The sequence below is a fragment of the Medicago truncatula genome, unplaced genomic scaffold (genome assembly GCF_003473485.1).
Source record: "Medicago truncatula cultivar Jemalong A17 unplaced genomic scaffold, MtrunA17r5.0-ANR MtrunA17Chr0c05, whole genome shotgun sequence".
Lineage (NCBI taxonomy): Eukaryota > Viridiplantae > Streptophyta > Magnoliopsida > Fabales > Fabaceae > Medicago > Medicago truncatula.
The window spans coordinates 74430-99698 of record NW_024340368.1 but is presented as its reverse complement, the minus strand read 5'-3'; the positions used below and the strand labels follow the sequence as shown (position 1 = coordinate 99698).

Below are 25269 nucleotides of genomic sequence, written 5' to 3'. Positions count from 1 at the left end.
AGGGGTGAGATTTCACAAAACAATAATATTAAGCATATAATTCAACAATTATATTTAACAACATAAAACATCTTATTAATCAACAATGATAATAATATATCAAAAATCACTTCATAATAATTTCAACTTAATCATTTAATCATCATCGACTCGACAAATGCGAATATGCAGCTTAGACCTCTTATATGCATGTGGTACCAATACAAGGCATCAAGCCTCCATCGCTATTTGAGTATTAATATACTTCCAGGGCATCAAGCCCCCATCGCTAATTTTGAGCAAATTCTCCAATGTGGTGAGTACAAAGCTCCAGGGCATCAAGCCCCCAACTATGAATGCTAATGCATGGACTCGACCTCTTAAACAACTTAATTCGATAACCTCTTAATTTAGTCCAATAATTTGGAGCATCATCAACTTCAACATCTTAGACCGACTCATGCAGCTTAGTTAAATAACAAACAGCAACATAGGCAGTATACAATAGCATGACATGATTATATCAAATTCAATTCAACAACATCTCAATCATTCATTCATAATTCAAGTAATGCAACTAAACATTATATCACGTCATATTCAACACTAACATCTCATAATAGCTTCACAGATTTCAGTTAACTTCTTATATAGGTCTCATTACTACCAAAGGGTCCATCTCTAATCAAATCATGCGACACAGATCGCATTTTCCTCACTTGGACTCGGTTCTGGAAGTGCTCGCGAGGTGAGAGCATCTGCTCGCAATGGCGAGTACAAGCCAGATTCCCAACAAAGGTTGTTCTAGGTTAAACCAGGTTCAATCTCATTCTAAGTTATCATTTAATCTCTAATAGGCATCTCCAGGCACTCAAAAACATCTAAGGTTCAACTCAAAAGTCAAAATTACGAAATCTTGCATGCTCTCTGGTCATGCTCGCTATGGCGAGCTGCGACGTGCAACTCGCGAGGCGAGGGAAATTGGTTCGCGTGGCGAGCGATGAACTTCATCACTCGCGAGGCGAGGATCATCGTTCGCGAGGGCGAGCGATGAATATAGGCTCGGGCAGAAGTGCAGTTTTTTACGAAAATTCATCCTTTCTCATGGTTTTAAGCCTAACATTGATTCCAGAATTCATCCTACACATTATCTAAGGTCTAGGAATAGTTTCTACATCATTCTAACAACTTTTCACTGTTTAATCATGAACTCACTCAATTTGACCTAATTTTCGATTCCTCTTAAATTCATCCTAATTCATGCTAAATACAACTATTGATTCATAGACCTAATAGATTTAAAAAGTTAGTCTCACCCTTACCTTATTTGAAGAAAATCGCAGCTCTATGTCTTCTCCCTCTTCTCTTGGCTTTTTCTCCCTTTTTCTCCAAAACTGAACGTACGTACTGTTTTATCTAAAACTAGGTTTCCCTTTTATACCTCCTCCAATTATCTTATCTTATCTCTCTTTCTCCCCCAAAACTCTCTAAAATCTCAAAACAGCCCCTATACTCAATATTTATTTTATTTTCAAATCTTATTTTATTAAACAATAAAATAAGTCACAATTCCTCATAAAATTATATAAACCACCTCAATCATAATAAATCATATAAATCACTCATATATTATAGAAATATAATATAAACTCATCTAAAATAACTCTAGACTCAATTAAATAATTAAATAATTCGAAACGGGCGTTACAGCTAGCTTGAAATATTATTGCTGCCTTGTACTTGTTATTCCATGTACTTCTGTATTATGCACTGCTTTATATTTTGTTTCTATGATATTTGCTATAATATGCTATTTTGATATGTGAACCATATGTGGACATGAAAAATGTATCATCATCCTTAAGTATGAATGAAATGATATTTTGGTTCATTATTGCATATATTCTCAATTATTCAAAAAGATCTTGGATGCTAAAATTGAGGGGGAGTTATTGATAAAATTATTTCACAATAAATTATCAAATCTCAAAATTTAATATCAAAATCAAAAAACAAATTATAAATGTTTGTCATCATCAAAAAAGGGGAATTGTTGAGGACAAAATCCTTATTAGATGTTTTAAAGATTACAAACATTTAATAATTGTTTTTTAACTTGTTATCTACTAATGGATTTTGTGAGAAATGTTTCATGAGAATGTTCTTAACATAAGAAGAAGGTTTTTTGCTCACAAGACAAGTTAAAAACGTCCTTATCAAAGCAAATAAGCAAAAGGACATAAATGGACTTTTTGGTACAAATCAAGAAGCAAAATATTCTCTATGTCTCACCAAAAGAATATACTTTGGACTTATGACATAAATGGAAAGATTATCATATGATTACATAAATGTCTTTGCATTTAAAAAGAAATTGGAAAAGCACGTGCCTTAAAGAAAGAAGAACAAAATTGTTTTACAAAGATAGAATGTTCTTTAGAACATTCTGGTAAAGCTACAAATGGTTGAGGATGATGTCATTTCTATCACAGCCAATTACAACTCATACATAGCTGTATTACAACCTCACGTGGGCTGTCTCAAAAGGCTAGAAAGCAGAGAATGTTCTTCAGAACATTCTTCACTTGGAATAACACATTTTTTGCAACACTTGTGCATCAAGCAACAAAAGCAAGAGCACATGGGCTGCTTTTTTTCATACAAGCTTCACATCTGTATGTTCATGTACATTTCAAGTGAGCTTCACAAATCAAGCCTCTATATACAAGCACATAGCAAGGCAATTCTCAAGAGCTTACACACAAAAGAATTCAATTCTCTCATTCACGTGAATATTCAAAAGAAGTATTCATCAAGCTCTTCAACAACAACAACTAAGCAAGCTTTAAATATCTTTCTTCTCTTGTAGCTAAGATATCTCTGAAAGTTTGTAACAACAACAAAGCAAGCTTCAAATATCTTTCTTCTCTTGAAGTTAAGATATCTCTGAAAGTTTGTATTGAAAATATCTCCAAGTTGGGATATTATTTGAAATATCTCTTTGAGATATTATTTTGAAATCTCTACGTGAGATACCAGTCAAACAACACTGTTATACCCTGATTTTGGACCTAAAAATACTCATTCAAATTTCTTTTTTCAACACTGATATTTGTCAATTTACTGTTGTTTTACTCTGAACCTTTACTCTCTTTTCATCTGCATATTTTACTGTCTCTGTCTCGAAGTGTGTTCAAATCATGATTTTCTTGCATAAAATTATCCAAAGTGTCTTTCTTACATTACAAGTCATTTGAAAACTCTCTGAATCATTGCATTGCTTTTCTTGCATGATTATTTCAGAAAATCATACAAAAAGGGTATTTTGATCATTTCCTGCAGTGGAACCCATTTTAGTCCTTGTGATTGTCTCTGAGTCTTTTCAACTTGTCTGTACAAATCACTGTTGAGTCTTTGTCTAAAAAACCATTTCAAAAGTTGCATCTGAGTCAGTCTGAGTCAATTTAGTCCCTAGGGGGCATTTTAGTCTTTTCCTGTTGAAATTTCGACAGGGAGGTATTTTAAAATACCTCATGTCAGTAATTGGTTCATTTTAGTCCTTTTGTTGATTTTAATTTTAGGCTTCACTTTACATTTTTTCCAATTTACCAATTTTAGTCCAATTTTATTTTTAATTGCATTCTGGTCCCTCAAACAGTTTCCAAAATTGCATTTTGGTCCAAAACTTTTTAAATTTGCTTTTTAGTCCTTTTTTCTCATTTGCTGTTTAGTCCTTCAAGTTTCTTATTTTGCAGAAAGGTCCCAAGTTCATTTTTTAGCCCAAGGCCGAGCCATTTTTATCCAGGACAGATGTCACATTTTCATTGGATTCCAGGCACACTTGGCAGCCTATAAAAGGCCCATTCAATGCACAAGTCAAAAAAAAGAGATCCACAGAATCAGTGACACATCACCAAAAACAGAATCACAGTTTCTCTCTCCATTCAGTTAGATCAAAACAGAAAATCACCAAGAACATTCAAAAACCCTAATTCACCAATCCATCAAAATTCATCAGAATTCATCAATTTTTCTTTGATTTCTTTACAGTTATCAGTGATTCATCACTGAATCATCATCATTGAACCATTTCCTTCGCAATTCCAGTGCGAATTCATCACCATCAGTGACGAACTCAAGCACGATCACGAAGGATCTGAGAAGAGAAAGAAGATGAAGAAGAATTGAACCGGTACCAGCAAAGAAGAAGAGCACCGATTTATTTTCGGTTTCAAGTCAGAAAATCAACAAACAGAATCAAATCGAAGTTTTCCGAAGATTTCCTCTCAAAATCTCCAATCAAAACCACAGGTAAAGACATAAACTTCATCTTTCTTGCTTAAAAACAACAACGAAGACGAATCAAATGTAGATCTGCGAAGTTTTAACGGTTTCATTCAAAAACAACTAAAAAAAAAACTTAAAGAAAATTTTCGAAAACCGTGAAATAGATTCTCAGATCTACGTTGATTCGAGCTTTGCATGCAAAATCCAGTGCCAGATTCGTGCTCATAACAAAAAAGGATTTCCAAATATGTAAAAAAATTTGAAATCGGAGAAACTTGCTCAACTCCGGCGGCGGCGCCGCCACCCTTGGGCGGCCGGCCACCACGCCGGAGAGGCAAGCTTCACCGGAGAAGATGAAGATCATCTTCATTTTCCAGAATCCGGCGAGGATGAGAGAAGAGAGAAGTGAGAGCTTCTCTCACTAGGATGAGAGAAGAGAGAGAAAGGAGAGGAGGAAATGAAATAAACCGATTCCCTAGCCTTTTTATAAACAACTGAACCGGTCCGGTTTATTTCTGGTTCTTTCCCTTCATTCTGAGCCTTTAGATCTAGGGTTTGGCTTCCTGGATCAATCCAACGATCTCTGAGCGTCCATGTGAGATCCGTATCCATTGGTGTTGGGCTTGGGCCTTTCCATTTCGTTTTTCTGAGTTTTCTTGTTTTTTTGCTACCTGCACCTTATTTTCCTGCTATATGAACCTCTATTTGTTCTAAAAATTTCCTAAAAAAATTCTATATGTTTCTTGTTGCATTTTTGACATTTTTTTGTGATATTTCTACCTGTTTAAAATGGTAAAAAATATATGTGATATTTTCTTGATTAATTTGTTCTTTTTGGTCTAAGTTTGTGAATTTCTTGTCATATTTTCTTCATAAAATTTTGGCATATGATGTGAATGATTGATGTGCAATTTCATGATGAATATATCTCTGATTATATGTGTGTTTTACTGTTGGTGTGATGTGTGTTTTCATTCCTTTATTTTTGCCAATAATATGTGTTTTTTTGGTCAAAGAAAAAGTTTAAAATATCCCTATGAATGTGTTATAATGCTTGGCTTGAATGTGTCCTTGTTATCCTCACATTATAGCTTAAAATCAAACCCTTTAAAATTGCTATGATGAGAGAATTATAGGTCATGTGCATGTTTAGGTATTGTGACAAGTTTTAGGCATATTTTATCACTTTATTGCTCTCTTTTTGCCATTCCATTCAATATTTCCTTACTTGTTTCCTATCATTTTACACCTTATTTTACTAACATTTTATTTCTTGTTTCATTCACCTCATAAGCATTCTATCATTTCATCTCCATTTCTTATAGTTTAGGTTTTTTACTATTCATTTCTATGTTAAAATGGCATGTAATATTTTGGGTAGTTTCAATTTCTATTTTTAATTTCTTGCAAGACCATAGAATGTAAACTAGGGCAAATGTAACGGACAATGGACTCTCTAATGATGTACACCGACACAAGCACCGACACGCACACACGTTGTATGTTTACCGCTTTAGATGTATGCTTAGGAAACGCGATACTTAGAAAAATATCAATTTTCCAAAATAAGAAAATTCCATCACTTGAAATTTTTTCCAAATAAACCTTGGAGTCGAAACTCCATTGAATTTTCCCTTTATTTTCTTAATCAAACTCAAATGAACTCTAATTCCAACTTAGACCTTTTTCTAATAATAATTGAACCAACCATTCACCATTTTTTTTCTCTCATGCCTTTACGGCCTCTTTCTCCTCTTCAAAACCATTTTCAAAAAAAACTAACTAAAATCAATCAAACACACCAAAAACTTTTTTGAAAGAGAACTACATGGAATTTTGATCCCTTAAAAGGGTATGTAGGCAAGAGGTCAAAACCTCTCCAAGTCCAATAAAAATAAAATCCCAAACATTTTCTCCCCCCATTCTTAACATAAACAACTTCCTTTTCAATAAATAAGCATAAAAGTAAAGCGTAGCCATAAAATTAGGAAAACGGTTCCTATAGAGTACTATAGTCGTTGCGGGTGCCTAACACCTTCCCGTAACGAAAATGACCCCCGAACTTAGAGTTTCTAAGGGTTTTCTCAATTTTGCCCTTCCCAAGAAAAAATAGAGAATATCAAAGATTGAAAGGTTCAAGCCTAATTAATGACTTGATACCCCAAAATCGTGATAACAAACACCCACCACCATACAAAGTGTAACTAGATCTCAAGTCTATTGGGCTTAATAGTTTGAGATAGAACTTTTCTTGTGTGATCAAGAATCATAGAAGCTTGTTGAGAGTTTTATTTGCCTGTATTGCTTGAGAGTTTTATTTGCCTGTATTGCTAAAATTTCAAAGTCTTCCCTTGGCTTAGTACTTCAAATGGATTCACCTTGTAAAAACTTCGTTTTGCTTTGCTTGTTTAATATTGTTTACAAAGTTCCTAATTTGTCTGAAAAACCCTTCGATGACAAAAAAAAAAGCTTTTTGCATCTGCATTTGTACATATCATGCATCATATGCATCATTCATCAGTCACAAAAGGTTTCCAAGCGCTCATTGCCTCCTGGTTCTTCTGCCACAGTTTGAAAGGTGGCTCGTGCCCGAAAGATTTATCAACCTACCAGAGTTCACCAGACTAGATCATACAGAAAGAAGAATAAGGTAGCTATGGAAGAAGAAAATGCTCAGCTCCGTACCGAGTTAGCTTCTCTGAGGGAAGAATTGGCTAAGGCCAACGACACCATGACTGCTCTGCTAGCCGCCTAGGAACAACCGGCCACATCCATACCGGCATCTACAGGTGTGATCCCAACTACATCTCCCAACGCTCAATTTGCTATGCCAAACAGGTTTCCTTATGGACTGTCACCATATTACTCTCCTAATACTGCAGCAGGCACTTCTGGTACTGCTAACAATGGCCCGATTCCTAGGACGAACCCTGTCTCTATCAATACCACCTTGCCTCAAACAACGGCCACTGTCACTGAGCCCATTGTGCATGCCATATCTCAAGGTGTTAACATCAACGCGCATCGCGGAAGCATCCCCGTGATTAAAACCATGGAAGAGAGGATGGAGGAACTTGCTAAAGAACTCCGTCGTGAAATTTAAAGCTAACCGGGGAAGTAGTGATACTGTTAAGACTCATGATCTTTGCTTGGTACCAAAGGTGGACATCCCCAAGAAGTTCAAGGTCCCAGAGTTCGACCGATACAATGGGCTGACTTGTCCCCAGAACCACATTATCAAGTATGTCCGAAAGATGGGTAACTACAAAGACAATGATTCGCTCATGATTCACTGCTTCCAAGATAGCTTAATGAAAGACGCTGCAGAATGGTATACTAGCTTGAGCAAAGATGACGTTCATACCTTTGATGAATTAGCCGCTGCTTTCAAAAGCCACTATGGGTTTAATACCAGGTTGAAACCAAACAGGGAATTTCTCAGATCCCTTTCCCAAAAGAAAGATGAAAGCTTCCGCGAGTATGCACAGAGATGGAGAGGGGTAGCTGCCCGCATCACTCCCGCTCTTGATGAAGAAGAGATGACTAAGACATTCCTGAAGACTCTGAAAAAGGATTATGTTGAAAGAATGATCATTGCTGCTCCAAATAACTTCTCTGAGATGGTCACCATGGGGACTCGTCTAGAAGCGAAGCTGTCAGAGAAGGCATTATTGTATTCGAGAAAGTTGAATCCTCTGTAAATGCATCAAAGAGATACGGTAACGGTCATCATAAGAAGAAAGAAACAGAAGTAGGGATGGTATCTGCCGGAGTCGGTCAATCCATGGCTACTGTTGCCCCTATTAATGCTGCCCAGTTACCTCCGTCGTACCCATATGCGCCATACTCTCAGCATCCCTTCTTTCCACCATTCTATCATTAGTATCCTTTGCCATCGGGTCAACCTCAGGTACCCGTTAATGTCGTCGTTCAGCAAATGCAACAACAGTCACCAGTTCAACAACAACAGCATCAACAAGCTAGACCTACCTTCCCTCCGATACCAATGTTGTATGCTGAGTTACTCCTGACTCTACTTCTCAGAGGGCACTGCACAACCAGACAGGGCAAGCCTCCACCTGATCCGTTGCCTCCCAGGTTCCGTTCTGACCTCAAGTGTGATTTCCATCAAGGTGCTCTGGGTCATGATGTCGAAGGATGCTACGCTTTGAAGTACATTGTGAAAAAGCTCATTGATCAAGGAAAGTTAACTTTTGAGAACAATGTCCCTCATGTCCTCAACAATCCTCTTTCGAATCACGCTGCTATAAACATGATTGAGGTATATGAGGAAGCTCCCAGACTCGATGTTCGTAACATTGCAACTCCTCTGGTGCCTCTACACATCAAGCTATGCCAAGCCTCTTTGTTTGACCATGATCATGCCAGTTGCCCAGAATGCTTCCGTAATCCTTTGGGTTGCTACGTCGTTCAAAATGACATCCAGAGCTTGATGAACGACAATTATTTGACTGTCAGCGATGTTTGTGTGATTGTGCCGGTCTTTCATGATCCGCCCGTTAAGAGCATGCCTTCGAAAGAGAATGTTGAGCCTCTAGTGATAAGGCTGCCCGGACCAGTACCTTATACTTCAGAAAAGGCTATCCCTTACAAGTACAATGCTACCATGATTGAGAACGGAGTAGAAGTGCCTCTGGCATCCTTGGCGATGGTGAGCAACATCGCCGAAGGAACTACAGCAGCCTTGAGAAGCGGAAGGGTCCGTCCACCGTTGTTCCGAAAGAAAGCAGTTACACCTACCACCCCACCCATTGACAAAGCAACTCTGACCGATGTTTCTCCTGTTACTAGAGGTGCGAGCCAACCAAGCTAGTCTATAGAGGATTCCAATCTAGATGAAATTTTGAGGATAATCAAGAGAAGTGACTACAAGATTGTAGATCAGCTGCTGCAAACCCCGTCAAAGATATCCGTCCTGTCACTGCTCCTGAGTTCCGAAGCTCACAGGAACACCCTTTTGAAAATATTGGAACAAGCCTATGTTGATCACGAGGTCACTGTGGATCACTTCGGCAGCATAGTTGGAAATATTACTGCTTGCAATAACCTGTGGTTCAGTGAGGAGGAGCTGCCTGAAGCAGGAAAATATCACAATCTGGCTTTACATATCTTTGTGAATTGCAAGTCTGACATGCTATCAAACGTGCTGGTGGACACTAGCTCATCCTTGAATGTGATGCCTAAATCGACTCTGGATCAGTTAAGCTATCGAGAGACTCCTCTGAGAAGAAGTACCTTTCTGGTAAAAGCCTTTGACGGATCCCGTAAGAATGTTCTTGGGGAGATAGATCTGCCAATGATTATCGGTCCTGAAACCTTCCTGATCACGTTCCAGGTCATGGACATCAATACTTCTTACAGCTGTCTCCTGGGAAGACCATGGATACACGATGCTGGCGCAGTAACCTCTACCCTGCATCAAAAATTGAAGTTTGTAAAGAATGGAAAGCTTGTTACAGTCCATGGAGAAGAGGCATATTTGGTTAGCCAGCTGTCATCTTTCTCTTGCATTGAAGCTGGATCTGCTGAAGGAACTGCCTTTCAAGGTTTGACTATTGAAGGTACGGAGCCTAAGAAGACTGGGACTGCTATGGCTTCTTTAAAAGACGCTCAGAAGGCTGTTCAAGAAGGACAGGTTGCCGGCTGGGGCAAGTTAATACAACTCCGCGAGAATAAGCACAAAGAAGGTCTCGGGTTTTCCCCAACTTCAGGAGTCTCCACAGGAACTTTCTACAGTGCTGGGTTTGTCAATGCAATTACTGAAGAGGCGACTGGATTTGGTCCTAGGACTGTGTTTGTTATACCAAGAGGCATTGCGAGAGATTGGGATGCCATCGACATTCCTTCAATCATGCATGTTTTCGAGTAATGTGTCTTGTTGCTTAAGTGTTCTGTTTTTCAAAAATAACAATCCTCTCGCTCTGCCCGAAGCGAAAGTGATATTTTCTGTAAGGGCATGTTTGTTTCGGCATCGCCGTTATTAATAAAAAATCGTCGTTTCTTTCACGACTTTTGTTTTTAGTGCTTTTTTCCTTGGAAATAATGGTAATGCCGGAAAAAACCAAAACATCTTTATTTTTCTTATTAATTTCAAAAAAAAATCTGCATAAAAACCTCTTTCTAAAATCATCCAACCATTTTACGCAGATTGAGCCATAATAAACCCGTTGGGCACAGTAACCCTACGTTTCCTCCGAATTTTGAATTCCCGGTGTATGAAGCCGAAGATGAAGAAGGTGATGACATACCATATGAGATCACTCGACTGCTCGAGCAAGAAAGGAAAGCCATTCGGCCTCACCGGGAAGAGATTGAGTTTATCAACCTAGGTACCGAGGAGAACAAGCGAGAGATCAAGGTCGGTGCTGCTCTAGAGGAAGGGGTTAAAAAGAAGATCATCCAGCTCCTTCGAGAATACCCGAATATTTTTGCATGGTCGTATGAAGATATGCCAGGTCTAGATCCTAAGATTGTGGAACATCGGATCCCAACGAAGCCTGAATGTCCTCCCGTCAGGAAGAAATTGAGAAGGACTCATCCAGATATGGCTCTCAAGATTAAGAGTGAGGTTCAAAAGCAGATTGATGTGGGTTTTCTCATGACAGTCGAGTATCCTGAATGGGTTGCCAATATTGTACCTGTGCCAAAGAAGGATGGAAAAGTCCGGATGTGTGTTGACTTCAGAGACCTGAACAAAGCCAGTCCAAAAGACAACTTCCCATTACCTCATATTGATGTGCTTGTTGATAATACTGCTCAGTCCAAGGTGTTCTCCTTCATGGATGGTTTTTCCGGTTACAATCAGATCAAAATGTCCCCTGAAGATAGAGAAAAGATGTCTTTTATCACCCCATGGGGGACTTTCTGCTACAAAGTGATGCCGTTCGGCCTAATAAATGCTGGTGCTACCTACCAAAGAGGAATGATACTCTGTTTCATGACATGATTCACAAAGAAGTCGAGGTATATGTGGACGATATGATTGTGAAGTCCAAAGATGAGGAGCAACATGTCGAATACTTGACAAAAATGTTCGAAAGGTTGAGAAAGTACAAGCTTCGATTGAACCCTAACAAATGTACGTTCGGCGTCAGATCTGGAAAATTACTAGGCTTCATTGTCAGCCAAAAGGGCATTGAAGTCGACCCTGATAAAGTCTGGGCCATCTGAGAAATGCCAGCTCCACAGACCGAGAAACAAGTCAGAGGTTTCCTCGGGCGATTGAATTACATCTCCCGATTCATATCTCATATGACCGCAACTTGCGGGCCGATCTTCAAGCTACTCAGGAAGAATCAGCCTATTGTATGGAACGATGAATGCCAAGGAGCTTTTGATAGCATCAAGAATTACCTGCTGGAACCACCTATCATTGTCCCACCCGTGGAAGGAAGGCCTTTGATTATGTATTTGTCAGTATTTGATGAATCCGTGGGATGCGTACTTGGTCAACAAGATGAGACTGGAAAGAAAGAACATGCTATCTACTATCTGAGCAAGAAGTTCACCGACTGTGAAACTCGGTATACGATGCTTGAAAAGACTTGTTGTGCTCTGGCCTAGGCCGCCAAACGCCTGCGTCATTATTTGGTGAATCATACAACTTGGTTGATATCCAGAATGGATCCGATAAAGTATATCTTCGAGAAACCTACTGTTACTGGGAAGATTGTACGCTGGCAGATGCTCTTGTCTGAATATGATATTGTGTTCAAAACTCAAAAGGCAATCAAAGGTAGCATCCTTGCGGATCACCTTGCTTATCAACCTCTTGATGATTACCAGCCGACTAAGTTCGATTTCCCCGATGAAGAGATCATGTATTTGAAATCAAAGGACTGCGAAGAACCGTTGATTGGTGAAGGTCCAGATCCCAATAGCAAGTGGGGATTAGTCTTTGATGGTGCTGTCAATGCTTATGGTAAAGGAATCGGGGCAGTCATTGTATCCCCGCAGGGGCATCACATTCCTTTTACCGCCCGGATTCTGTTCGAATGTACAAACAATATGGCTGAGTACGAAGCATGTATCTTTGGGATCGACGAAGCAATTGACATGAGAATCAAACACCTCGACATCTATGGAGATTCTGCACTTGTCATCAACCAGATAAAGGGTGAATGGGAGACTCACCATGCCAAGTTGATTCCTTACCGTGATTACGCGAGACGTTTGCTGACATATTTTACAAAGGTTGAGTTGCACCATATCCCTCGTGATGAGAACCAAATGGCCGATGCTCTTGCTACTCTATCCTCCATGTTTCGAGTAAACCCTTGGAATGATGTGCCAATAATCAAAGTGCAACGCCTTGAAAGACCTTCGCATGTGTTCGCTATTGGGGATGTGATCGATCAGACTGGTGAAAATGTGGTTGACAATAAACCCTGGTACTACGACATCAAGCAGTTCTTGCTAAGCCGTAAGTATCCACCGGGTGCTTCCAACAAAGACAAGAAGACCCTGAGAAGATTGGCCAGTAGATTCCTGTTAGATGGAGACATTTTGTACAAGAGAAACTACGACATGGTATTGTTAAGATGTGTTGATGAACACGAAGCAGAGCAGTTAATGCATGACGTACATGACGGTGCCTTCGGGACCCATGCTACAGGGCATACTATGTCAAGGAAGTTGTTACGAGCAGGTTACTACTGGATGACCATGGAGCATGATTGCTACCAGCACGCCAGAAAGTGCCACAAATGTCAAATTTATGCTGATAAGATTCATGTGCCTCCGCATGCCCTCAATGTTATTTCATCCCCATGGCCGTTCTCCATGTGGGGCATCGACATGATTGGAAGAATTGAACCGAAGGCTTCAAACGGTCATCGTTTCATCTTAGTGGCAATTGACTACTTCACCAAATGGGTTGAAGCGGCATCTTATACCAATGTAACTAAGCAAGTGGTAGCCAAGTTCATCAGGAACAACATCATCTGTCGATATGGTGTTCCCAGCAAGATCATTACCGACAATGGTACTAACCTGAACAACAATGTGGTGCAAGCTCTCTGCGAAGAATTCAAAATTGAGCATCATAATTCCTCTCCTTATAGGCCTCAGATGAATGGTGCAGTAGAGGCAGCCAATAAGAACATCAAGAAGATTGTCCAGAAAATGGTAACTACCTACAAAGATTGGCATGAGATGTTGCCCTATCCTCTGCATGGCTACCGTACTACAGTGCGCAGTTCAACCGGGGCAACCCCTTTCTCTCTTGTATATGGTATGGAAGCAGTTCTTCCTTTGGAAGTGGAGATCCCATCTCTCCGTGTGATCATGGAAGCAAAGTTATCCGAGGCTGAATGGTGCCAAAGCCGGTATGATCAGTTGAATTTGATTGAGGAAAAACGTATGGATGCCATGGCTCGTGGACAGTCATATCAAGCAAGAATGAAGACTGCCTTTGACAAGAAAGTCCGTCCTCGAGAATTCAAGGAAGGTGAACTTGTATTGAAAAGGAGGATAAGCCAGCAACCCGACCCAAGGGGCAAGTGGACGCCTAACTATGAAGGTCCTTATGTTGTCAAGAAGGCCTTCTCCGGTGGTGCTTTAATTCTTACACATATGGATGGTGTAGAACTTCCAAATCCTGTGAATGCTGATATAGTCAAGAAATACTTTGCCTAGATATATGAAAAGAACAGCGTGGTAGGTCGAAAACCCGAAAGGGCGGCCTAGGCAAAAATGCGCTTCCCGGTGGATCGAAAACCCGAAAGGGCGGTCCAGGCAAAAATAAGGGACAAAAAAAATATATATATGAAAAGCTCGCTGAGATTGTACGCAACTCAGGCAAAAATGAGCGTCTCGATGAGCCGAAAACCCGAAAGGGCGGTTCATGCAAAAATGAGATTGAAACAAAAGGCAAGTAACTATATCTGGCTAACCACCATCCCCTTGGGGCATCTGCAGCTGTTAATGACCATCTTCATCAGAAGCTTCTGTGCTTGCGAATTCAAAGCTTCTAGGAAATGTAGTGGTTACTGTGTCCAATGTACCACCAACCAATAAAATTACCATTTTCCAAGCTTTGTAAATCCGTGGAGTCACGCCTTCGGCTGACCACCACGCTTATACATCAATTTGAGCCTGTGCTTTTGTTTGAAACTCTACTTTCTTTCTACTTTCAAAGCTATGTACAAAAACATTTTCTCTCCATCTTGATAATGACAATGCTTGAAACAAACATCTTGAAAATTGAAAAAGTTTTTGTCTATTTCGAAAGCAAACCTGAGCAACAGGGTACATTCAAACGAAACATTCATGAGCGAGTGTATGTTGATGTCTATTTCAATATGTGTTACAAGCAGGCTCTTCCCCAGGATTGTCTGTGGTCAATGGCAAGAATGAAAAAACATAATGAAAATGCATGAAAATGAATAGGCTCGCTAAGTTGAAAACCCGAAAGGGCGACTTAGGCAAAAATGAGCACCCCGCTGCATTGACAACCCGAAAGGGCGGTTCAGGCAAAAATGGGGCAATGAAAAGAATTTATTTCCCCGGTGGATCGAAAACCCAAAAGGGCGATCCAGGCAAAAATGGGATGCAAAAAAAAAAAATGATGAAAAAATTGAGAAAATGACATGCAAAAAGCATTGACCACAGATGCGACATCCACAGTACACCCAACACTGAAATGCCCAGCGATGTCGGCATTATCCCCAGCAGAGTCTCCCGAGATTCTATCTCCAGCAAGTTGCATAGCTACCTGCCCTCAGCCATGTTTCCGATACGTCTCCCAACGACGTTATCTCCAAAGAGGATCTCCAGGAATGTGTAATATAGCACGAGCCACTACGTGCCCAATACTCCAATGTCTTGTCTGTCTCTGCGAAACTGTGTCTACAAGCTGCCAACAATCATGCATTGCAAGCATTCATACATGCATAATCATGCATACTACGTGCCCATACATCTGATAAAACTGTTATATCATCCATGCATATTGCATTTCCAATGTCAACATCAGTCTCAATTCAATACTTATGTCAAATTCTCTGTCAAGACCTGGGGAGCCAGTGCCATTGGCCCACCTCTAGGACATGTCAATGTCAAGTCAATTCCAATCTATATTTTGTCAAAAAAACTAATCCCCGGTGAATTTGTTTCTGTTTGGTCAAGTGGCTAGTTCAAGTCCAAGAACAGCTTGTACCTGTCTATTTGTTTCCGTTTGGTCAAGTGGCTAGTTCAAATCCAAGAGCAGCTTGCACCTGTTTGTTTGTTTATGTCTCCGGTGGAGTAACCAGTTCGCATCCAAGAACAAGCTCGCACCTGTCTATTTGCCTTTGCTTTCGGTCGAGTGGCTAATTCAAATCCAAGAACAACTCGTACCTGTCTACCTTTCCATGTCCCCGGTCGAGTGACCAGTTTGCATCCAAGAACAACTCGCACCTGTCTGTCTGCCTTTATTCCCGGTCAAGTGCTCGGCTCAATCCAAGAGCAGCTTGTACCCGTCAATTTGCTTCTAGTTTTCTGTCTACCCTGTTATCTGTTATCTTGTCAATATCTATCAGTCCCGCAATGGATATGACATCTTTTGTTAATTCCAACTCTCGTTTGTCTTGCATTCATAATCCAAATGTTGCATGGCATTCATGATATTTGATAATGTGTAAGCGTATTTTTACGTCCAAAAAACAGTGCAAATGTTGATATTTAAGTGTCTTCGTCCCGTCAAGCCAAAGACTCCGTCTCTTGACCCTCCGGACAAAGAAACTTAAATAGGGGCAGCTGTTATACCCTGATTTTGGACCTAAAAATACTCATTCAAATTTCTTTTTTCAACACTGATATTTGTCAATTTACTGTTGTTTTACTCTGAACCTTTACTCTCTTTTCATCTGCATATTTTACTGTCTCTGTCTCGAAGTGTGTTCAAATCATGATTTTCTTGCATAAAATTATCCAAAGTGTCTTTCTTACATTACAAGTCATTTGAAAACTCTCTGAATCATTGCATTGCTTTTCTTGCATGATTATTTCAGAAAATCATACAAAAAGGGTATTTTGGTCATTTCCTGCAGTGGAACCCATTTTAGTCCTTGTGATTGTCTCTGAGTCTTTTCAACTTGTCTGTACAAATCACTGTTGAGTCTTTGTTTAAAAAACCATTTCAAAAATTGCATCTGAGTCAGTATGAGTCAATTTAGTCCCTAGGGGGCATTTTAGTCTTTTCCTGTTGAAATTTCGACAGGGAGGTATTTTAAAATACCTCATGTCAGTAATTGGTTCATTTTAGTCCTTTTGTTGATTTTAATTTTAGGCTTCACTTTACGTTTTTTCCAATTTACCAATTTTAGTCCAATTTTATTTTTAATTGCATTCTGGTCCCTCAAACCGTTTCCAGAATTGCATTTTGGTCCAAAACTTTTTAAATTTGCTTTTTAGTCCTTTTTTCTCATTTGCTGTTTAGTCCTTCAAGTTTCTTTTTTTGCAGAAAGGTCCCAAGTTCATTTTTTAGCCCAAGGCCGAGCCATTTTTATCCAGGATAGATGTCACCTTTTCATTGGATTCCAGGCACACTTGGCAGCCTATAAAAGGCTCATTCAATGCACAAGTAAAAAAAAAGAGATCCACAGAATCAGTGACACATCACCAAAAACAGAATCACAGTTTCTCTCTCCATTCAGTTAGATCAAAACAGAAAATCACCAAGAACATTCAAAAACCCTAATTCACCAATCCATCAAAATTCATCAGAATTCAATAATTTTTCTTTGATTTCTTTACAGTTCTCAGTGATTCATCACTGAATCATCATCATTGAACCATTTCCTTTGCAATTCCAGTGCGAATTCATCACCATCAGTGACGAACTCAAGCACGATCACGAAGGATCTGAGAAGAGAAAGAAGATGAAGAAGAATTGAACCGGTACCAGCAAAGAAGAAGAGCACCGATTTATTTTCGGTTTCAAGTCAGAAAATCAACAAACAGAATCAAATCGAAGTTTTCCGAAGATTTCCTCTCAAAATCTCCAATCAAAACCACAGGTAAACACATAAACCTCATCTTTCTTGCTTAAAAACAACAACGAAGACGAATCAAATGTAGATCTGCGAAGTTTTAACAGTTTCATTCAAAAACAACTAAAAAAAAAACTTAAAGAAAATTTTCGAAAACCGTGAAATAGATTCTCAGATCTACGTTGATTCAAGCTTTGCATGACAAATCCAGTGCCAGATTCGTGCTCAGAACAAAAAAGGATTTCCAAATATGTAAAAAAATTTGAAATCGGAGAAACTTGCTCAACTCCGGCGGCGGCGCCGCCACCTTTGGGCGGCCGGCCACCACGCCGGAGAGGCAAGCTTCACCGGAGAAGATGAAGATCATCTTCATTTTCCAGAATCCGGCGAGGATGAGAGAAGAGAGAAGTGAGAGCTTCTCTCACTAGGATGAGAGAAGAGAGAGAAAGGAGAGGAGGAAATGAAATAAACCGGTTCCCTAGCCTTTTTATAAACAACTGAACCGGTCCGGTTTATTTCTGGTTCTTTCCCTTCATTCTGAGCCTTTAGATCTAGGGTTTGGCTTCCTGGATCAATCCAACGATCCCTGTGAGATCCGTATCCATTGGTGTTGGGCTTGGGCCTTTCCATTTCGTTTTTCTGAGTTTTCTTGTTTTTTTGCTACCTGCACCTTATTTTCCTGCTATATGAACCTCTATTTGTTCTAAAAATTTCCTAAAAAAATTCTATATGTTTCTTGTTGCATTTTTGACATTTTTTTTGTGATATTTCTACCTGTTTAAAATGTTAAAAAATATATGTGATATTTTCTTGATAATTTGTTCTTTTTGGTCTAAGTTTGTGAATTTCTTGTCATATTTTCTTCATAAAATTTTGGCATATGATGTGAATGATTGATGTGCAATTTCATGATGAATATATCCCTGATTATATGTGTGTTTTACTGTTGGTGTGATGTGTGTTTTCATTCCTTTATTTTTGCCAATAATATGTGTTTTTTTGGTCAAAGAAAAAGTGTAAAATATCCCTATGAATGTGTTATAATGCTTGGCTTGAATGTGTCGTTGTTATCCTCACATTATAGCTTAAAATCAAACCCTTTAAAATTGCTATGATGAGAGAATTATAGGTCATGTGCATGTTTAGGTATTATGACAAGTTTTAGGCATATTTTATCACTTTATTGCTCTCTTTTTGCCATTCCATTCAATATTTCCTTACTTGTTTCCTATCATTTTACACCTTATTTTACTAACATTTTATTTCTTGTTTCATTCACCTCATAAGCATTCTATCATTTCATCTCCATTTATTATAGTTTAGGTTTTTTACTATTCATTTCTATGTTAAAATGGCATGTAATATTTTAGGTAGTTTCAATTTCTCTTTTTAATTTCTTGCAAGACCATAGAATGTAAACTAGGGCAAATGTAACGGACAATGGACTCTCTAATGATGTACACCGACACAAGCACCGACACGCACACACGTTGTATGTTTACCGCTTTAGATGTATGCTTAGGAAACGCAATACTTAGAAAAATATCAATTTTCCAAAATAAGCAAATTCCATCACTTGAAAATTTTTCCAAATAAACCTTGGAGTCGAAACTCCATTGAATTTTCCCTTTATTTTCTTAATCAAACTCAAATGAACTCTAATTCCAACTTAGACCTTTTTTTAATAATAATTGAACCAACCATTCACCATTTTTTTTCTCTCATGCCTTTACGGCCTCTTTCTCTTCTTCAAAACCATTTTCAGAAAAAACTAATTAAAATCAATCAAACACACCAAAAACTTTTTTGAAAGAGAACTACATGGAATTTTGATCCCTTAAAAGGGTATGTAGGCAAGAGGTCAAAACCTCTCCAAGTCCAATAAAAATAAAATCCCAAACATTTTCTCCCCCCATTCTTAACATAAACAACTTCCTTTTCAATAAATAAGCATAAAAGTAAAGCGTAGACATAAAATTAGGAAAACGGTTCCTATAGAGTACTATAGTCGTTGCGGGTGCCTAACACCTTCCCGTAACGAAAACGACCCCCGAACTTAGAGTTTCTAAGGGTTTTCTCAATTTTGCCCTTCCCAAGAAAAAATAGAGAATATCAAAGATTGAAACGTTCAAGCCTAATTAATGACTTGATACCCCAAAATCGTGATAACAAACACCCACCACCATACAAAGTGTAACTAGATCTCAAGTCTATTGGGCTTAATAGTTTGAGATAGAACTTTTCTTGTGTGATCAAGAATCATAGAAGCTTGTTGAGGTTGATAATACAGAGTGTAACAGACTGATTTGGTGTGATCAACATATTATAGTGCTATTCAGAAGTTTCTGATAGCAGGATACTATAATGGATAATCTCACACGTAGTGTGGGGACTGGACATAGCCGGTTAGGCGAACCAGGATAAATTCTCTTGTGTTCTCTCTCTTCTCTCATCTCTTAATTTCTAGCCGTCACATATAACCTATAACTAACTATATTAATTTTCCAGAGTGCTCTGGTCCTTAAACTAAAATTAAATAATTAACCTACTACTTAATAATTATCCAAAACTTTCTGGTCCTATTTATTTTATTCTTAATATCTCCAGAGTTTTCTGGTCCTTTATTGCTTTATTTATTTCAGTTATATATATCCAGAGTTTTCTGGTCCTTTACTGCTTTATTTATTTCAGTATTTTATTCCAGAACTTTCTGGTAGTTTTATTTATTTCATTATCCAGAGTTCTCTGGTCCTAATATTATAATATTTTATTATCACTCACTTAACACTAACAAATAATTTTCTTGAGCTTATATACTTATTTAAGTTTCAGGAATAAATTTTAAAAGGGTCACAATTCAAACCCCCCTTTCTTGTGACGTTTATTGTTACTTCAGAGAGATATAAAGTTTCGTTCTTCAAGGATTCTAATAGCAATCAACCATGAGAATAGGCGTGGTTGCTAGAGGAACACACTCACTGACTTCGAGAGAAGCTTTGATAGGCTTAAGAGAAACTTGTCTTTAGAAAGTAGGTCCAATATAAAGTTTAGGTTTATGGTTTGGTTTTGAATGGTTTGTCATTAAGATGAACCAATAATCCCAAGGCTCTTTTTATTTTTATTATTTTCTTTTAATTAAAAATCCAAACTTTATAACCCAAAACTCTTTTCTAATCATTGTTGAAAGTCAATTGAATTCATAACTCCCTGTCGGAACGATACTCTTTTATTACTACACCAGTAGAACTGTGCACTTGCGGTTTTACTCATCAATGCCCGAACCACCTAAGTCTAGTTTCAACCATTTTTTCTACTATAGGTGTTACCTCTCTCTCTAATATTGTCATTTATAATACATCAATGGTATACTTTATACGTGTTGGTTCTACACTGCCCAACACTCGGTCCCGTACAATATTGTCAGGTTTACTATTGTTCGATAAATTTTTCCCTTTAACTTAAAAGGTGCTTTCGCATCACATAAAACACACCCCTACACTTCAACCATTCAACCCTTTATACTATAAAGATATTTAAACCGTGTAACTTGTGGACTAGACATAAAACATAAATGTGTTTCTAATACTGAAACATGATAGATCAATGGAAGGAAGCTTTTACCAATTAGTTTATGTGAAGGCCAATAACCATAAATCATATTATCTTATAAAGTCAAACATATCAAATTTCAGAATAGAGACAAATAAATATAATAACACAATTACTAAGAGTGTCAATTAGTCGGGGAAGTTTATCATAAGAAAGGTGTAGAATAGAATAAGTGAAACAAAAGAGAAGGTAAGATAATATAATATGAAGAAAAAAAGGAGAACATCTTGAGAGAAGTTGCTTCCTAAAAAACAAAAATCTTTCGAGAAGTTGCAGCCCTGAATAAAAACATTAATGAAATATATTATACCTGTGTTGTAGTCTTTTTCATGTTCATCAGGATAAAGAATGAAATCATTAGCTGTGTTTGACGTGTCAGTGTCGTGTATGTCATTTTGTCCTCTCTCGTTTCTTCCAAGTAATTTAGTCCCTCGATTTTAAAAATTAATGAAATCTGGTCCGACCATACCATCAATTGTATTTCACATAAATCCTTTTAAAATTAATGAAATCATTAGCGGTGTTTGACGTGTTGTTACCGCCTAAAGATTTGTGATTGTCCAGAGGTGAAATCCCTGCATGTGTTTGTACTGCTTGTCATTCTGAAAACACATCATGTGTCGCGCCTACAATCTGAACCAGAGGCATGTGTTTGAGGTCCCAGATCCACTCATTGAAATTCTGCCAAATTACCCAAATAATCATTACCACATAACTCACAGGTCCCAAAACCAGTGGCCTTACATAGCACTTCCAGTTGTGCAACCTGTTTATTCTTTTCGTACACAGTTCCAGCGTATATTTGACTAAGTCGATTTCTGGTTTCCGTTCGGACGTTATTCGAAAATAAAATGCTAGTCTTCTCAATGCTAACTTTCTGACCAGAGAGCAAGAAAAACTTATTCAATATATTCATTATACACTGCATTTGTCGATCCGTGGTTTGACCAAACAAAAGAAAATCATCTGCAAACATTAAATGTGACAGTATCCAGTCCCCATCATATACCGCTTCCGAAATAATATGCGACAGCTTATCCATACAGAGGACAAAGAGGTAAGGGGACATGGGGTCACCTTGTCCTATACTCCTCTGAGTTTTGAAAAAATCTGCTCTCACACCATTCCATTTGACATTAGTTTGAACGCTAGTAACTCCCTCCATTGCCACCTTAATTAAACTGTCAAGACAATCCAACTTCGTTCAGAATGTGATGAATAAAGGACCACTTTAACATATCATAAACCTTGTTAAGGTCCACTTTTATAGCAAAATAACCAATGCTTCCTGTCATCTTATTCATACTATGAGCCATTTCTTGAGCAACTTCGATATTTTCATGAATACTTATACTAGGAACAAAACTTGTCAGAGATATGGGCCGAAATTGATTAACAAACTCTGGTCGATTGCCCTTTGAAATTAAATAAATATTAGAATAATTGATATTTTTTTAGAAACGTAAGGGTCTTGCCACGCTTTCCTCACAAAATCACAAGTATTCTTTCCGACTATGTCCCAAGTTGGCTGGTAAAAACCGGCAGGAAAGTCATCCGGACCCGGAGCCTCCATGGTCCCATGCTAAACACGGCATCTTGAACTTCTTTATCTTTTATGGGCTGCCTCATTTTTTCTAACAACTTTGTGTCAATTATGGGAAATGTAAACTTAGTTTGGAACCAGGCTCTTCGGTAGTGAAAAGATTGATATAGAAGGTATTAACCATAAGCCTAACTTGGTTCTCATCCTCCACCCATTTCCCATTCTCTTCTCTAAGAACTAAAATCTTATTCTTTCTTCTACGAGTGATTGTCTTAAGACAGTAATATCGCGTATTACGATTGCATCCGTAAGCCATTTCGCTCTAGATCTTTGAAACCATATAAGTTCTTCTTGCTTGAGAATACTAGATAAATCATCTGCCATTGCATGTTTCTGTTTTGAAGTAAGTTAAATTGCTGTTCAGTTATTAAGTGGTTGGTTACACTGAATTGCTGTTAGTTGTAAGTTATATGCACTTGCATTCTTTCATTATGGATCAAGTTCTAATAGTTTCAAAACTGAGCGCTAGATATATACACTTGAAGTTATAATAGTATCAAAACTTTTTCTCTCTTGAATATTCACTAGTATCTGGTAAGATGTTACATAATTTAAGTTTGAACTGTAAGAAAAACTTACAAAGTAATAAAATGAAAGATGGAATCTGAGAATCAAGTTAATGAAGATGTGGACTGCACATGGCAGGACCTTTTCAAAAATGATTTACCCTTATAACTTTAAATTTAAGGACTTTTGACTAACTAGAAGCTGAAATTTAAAGTAAGTTACTAAGTTGAATCATTATGTCATTTTTGTGTCTCACCAGAAGCCGAAGCTATGTTTGCAGAACTTGGTCATTTTACTATAATCAGTTCTACTTTCTCAGTCCAAATCAAATTCGATATGTGGACTAATGCTTCTGCAATTTCCTAAGTTTCCTAAGTTCTTTGTCCACTGCATTGTCTATTTGTCGAATGCAGCTGCGAAGCTTAATCCACCGCTTCATGGGTAATGAGATACCTGAAAACAAGTATAAAATTTCATTGCAAATTCTTCATTTCAATTCAACATGACCTCATCCAACTAGTAAGACATCATATTAGCACATATAGTACATATGGATAGAGCACCAAGCATATCATGCACTACTACTACCTATATTGTTAATCTCAAATAGCACCGAGTGAAACTGAGAAAGGCGCTTCGAGGGCCTTGGGTGGGACAGTGGGGGATGTGTGACTATGCCACACCGCCATAGCACGCTACTAACAACATAGACAACATTTAGAGTATGTTCAACGAGCAAACAGTTACTAATAATCACAATCTATTCTATTAAATATTTCATCAATCACCTGATATAAAAATAAATACACAACCCATCATAAAATTTCATAAACAACGAAGACGCCCTTCTTGACAGATTCATCACAAACAAGTAATTGAGGAGAAAACTGAGAAAATGAATTGAAATACCTTTTCTGCCATTCTTCCGGATGCCATCTTCAAAGTAACATTCGCGAATGTCGATCCGAATCTGTTTCTTCCAAGACTTCACGCAAACCATCTTGTGTCCATCTTTTGAGGAACCAAGATCACAGACAACGATTTCGTCGTCGGGATCGGATTCTGAATATGCACTCCTTTCATGATAGGCCTTTTCAATCGCATCCATATTTTTCTTTAAGTTTAACCACTGCTGCACTGTCAAACTTATTCCTGACGCGAAAAAAATAGAATTCCGAAACAATCTTTAATAATAATAGAAACATCATTACGTGTTGTTTACGATAAGTAAAATTATAAATAAAGACAAGAATGTGTAGGTAAAAACACACCTACTTTTGAAATTACTTTTTGTTTACCTCGTCACTAAGCCCTTTTATACAATCTTTATAGCCAAAGATTTGTAAATTAAGTATGTAATTTCTAACTTGGGTGTCTTGTTACTTTTGAGTGTTTGAGGTCTTCTAGATGGTTTTGTTAACATTTTGAAGGACAATTTGTTTGGGAGCAAGATTTGATATTTACAAAATCTTACCAATATATTGTAAACTTAAATTCTATGATATTCTTTTAGTATGTATTGTAATTAACATTCCTCCTAATTTGTTTAAATTTGTTTCATATATGCATTAGATTAAAATAGAGTAACTTCGAAAGTGAGCCTAATTCGCTTTAATGTGTACTTTTTTTGTTTAAATGGAAAAATATTATTTAGAGACCCAAAACTTGCACAAGAAGTACAAGCGGGCAAGAGAACGTATAAGAGACAATTCAATTTACCTTTAGAAGGACGTCTCTCGCCTTTCACCCAATGAAACCTCCGAATTGACACAAGTTTTACACCCGAGTATTGGATTGTCACCATTGTGCCATTTCCTCCAAGCTAAAATTCACAAAGAAAAAAAAATTAAAGAGTCATTTTCTCATTGATTGATTTGAGTTATCATTAAACAAAATAAATAAGTTGAAAAAGGTGAAACATACGTTGCGTATCAAACGATGATTAGGACAAATGTATTCATAATTGTTTGAAGACATGACTAATACTCTGCGAAATAAGATAACGAGGTCGTTAAGGCACGATAGTAAAAACAATATATTTACCACAAAGTAAACAATACCGTGTATATATATTAAAAAAAATACACAAAGATAATTCTAAATCTAAGCATTGAATGAGTTACTCTAAAATATTGATCATAATGTCATAACAGGTGCAAAAGAACTCACAAATCAAAATCACAAATGATTGGATAATGAATCTCGTTATTCATTTGATTTTTAAAAAATGTCTAATATAAACAAAAATAGAGCAATGCTATGGACAATCTCTCTTACACTCTCTCTTAAACA

The 25269-nt window shown here is 37.8% G+C and overlaps 1 protein-coding gene across 3 annotated transcripts; it reads right to left on the bottom strand.

Moving 5' to 3' along the window:
• Positions 1-22961: 22961 nt before the first annotated feature.
• LOC25479698 (uncharacterized) lies at positions 22962-25011 on the bottom strand. Of its 3 annotated transcripts, none has more exons than XM_039829752.1 (4): positions 24901-25011; positions 24697-24799; positions 23887-24129; positions 22962-23430 (listed from the first exon to the last, which is right to left on the bottom strand). In XM_039829752.1, the coding sequence occupies exons 1-4, from the start codon at positions 24952-24954 to the stop codon at positions 23321-23323; spliced, it is 510 nt and encodes a 169-aa protein (XP_039685686.1). In that variant the 5' UTR covers positions 24955-25011; the 3' UTR covers positions 22962-23320. The 3 variants fall into 3 exon arrangements, with proteins under 3 accessions (XP_039685686.1, XP_039685687.1, XP_039685688.1); XM_039829753.1 differs by lacking the exon at positions 22962-23430 and adding an exon at positions 23461-23675; XM_039829754.1 differs by lacking the exon at positions 22962-23430 and adding an exon at positions 23461-23672.
• Positions 25012-25269: the final 258 nt, after the last annotated feature.

Bases quoted from the DNA above. Each gene is read 5' to 3' on its own strand.
- LOC25479698 (XM_039829752.1), bottom strand. From the start codon at position 24,954: ATGTCTTCAAACAATTATGAATACATTTGTCCTAATCATCGTTTGATA. The intron at 24,130-24,696 runs GTAAATTGAATT...TTTTCGCGTCAG, and splicing joins CGAGAGACGTCCTTCTAAAG to GAATAAGTTTGACAGTGCAG. The intron at 23,431-23,886 runs GTATTTCAATTC...ACTTGTTTTCAG, and splicing joins CCGGAAGAATGGCAGAAAAG to GTATCTCATTACCCATGAAG.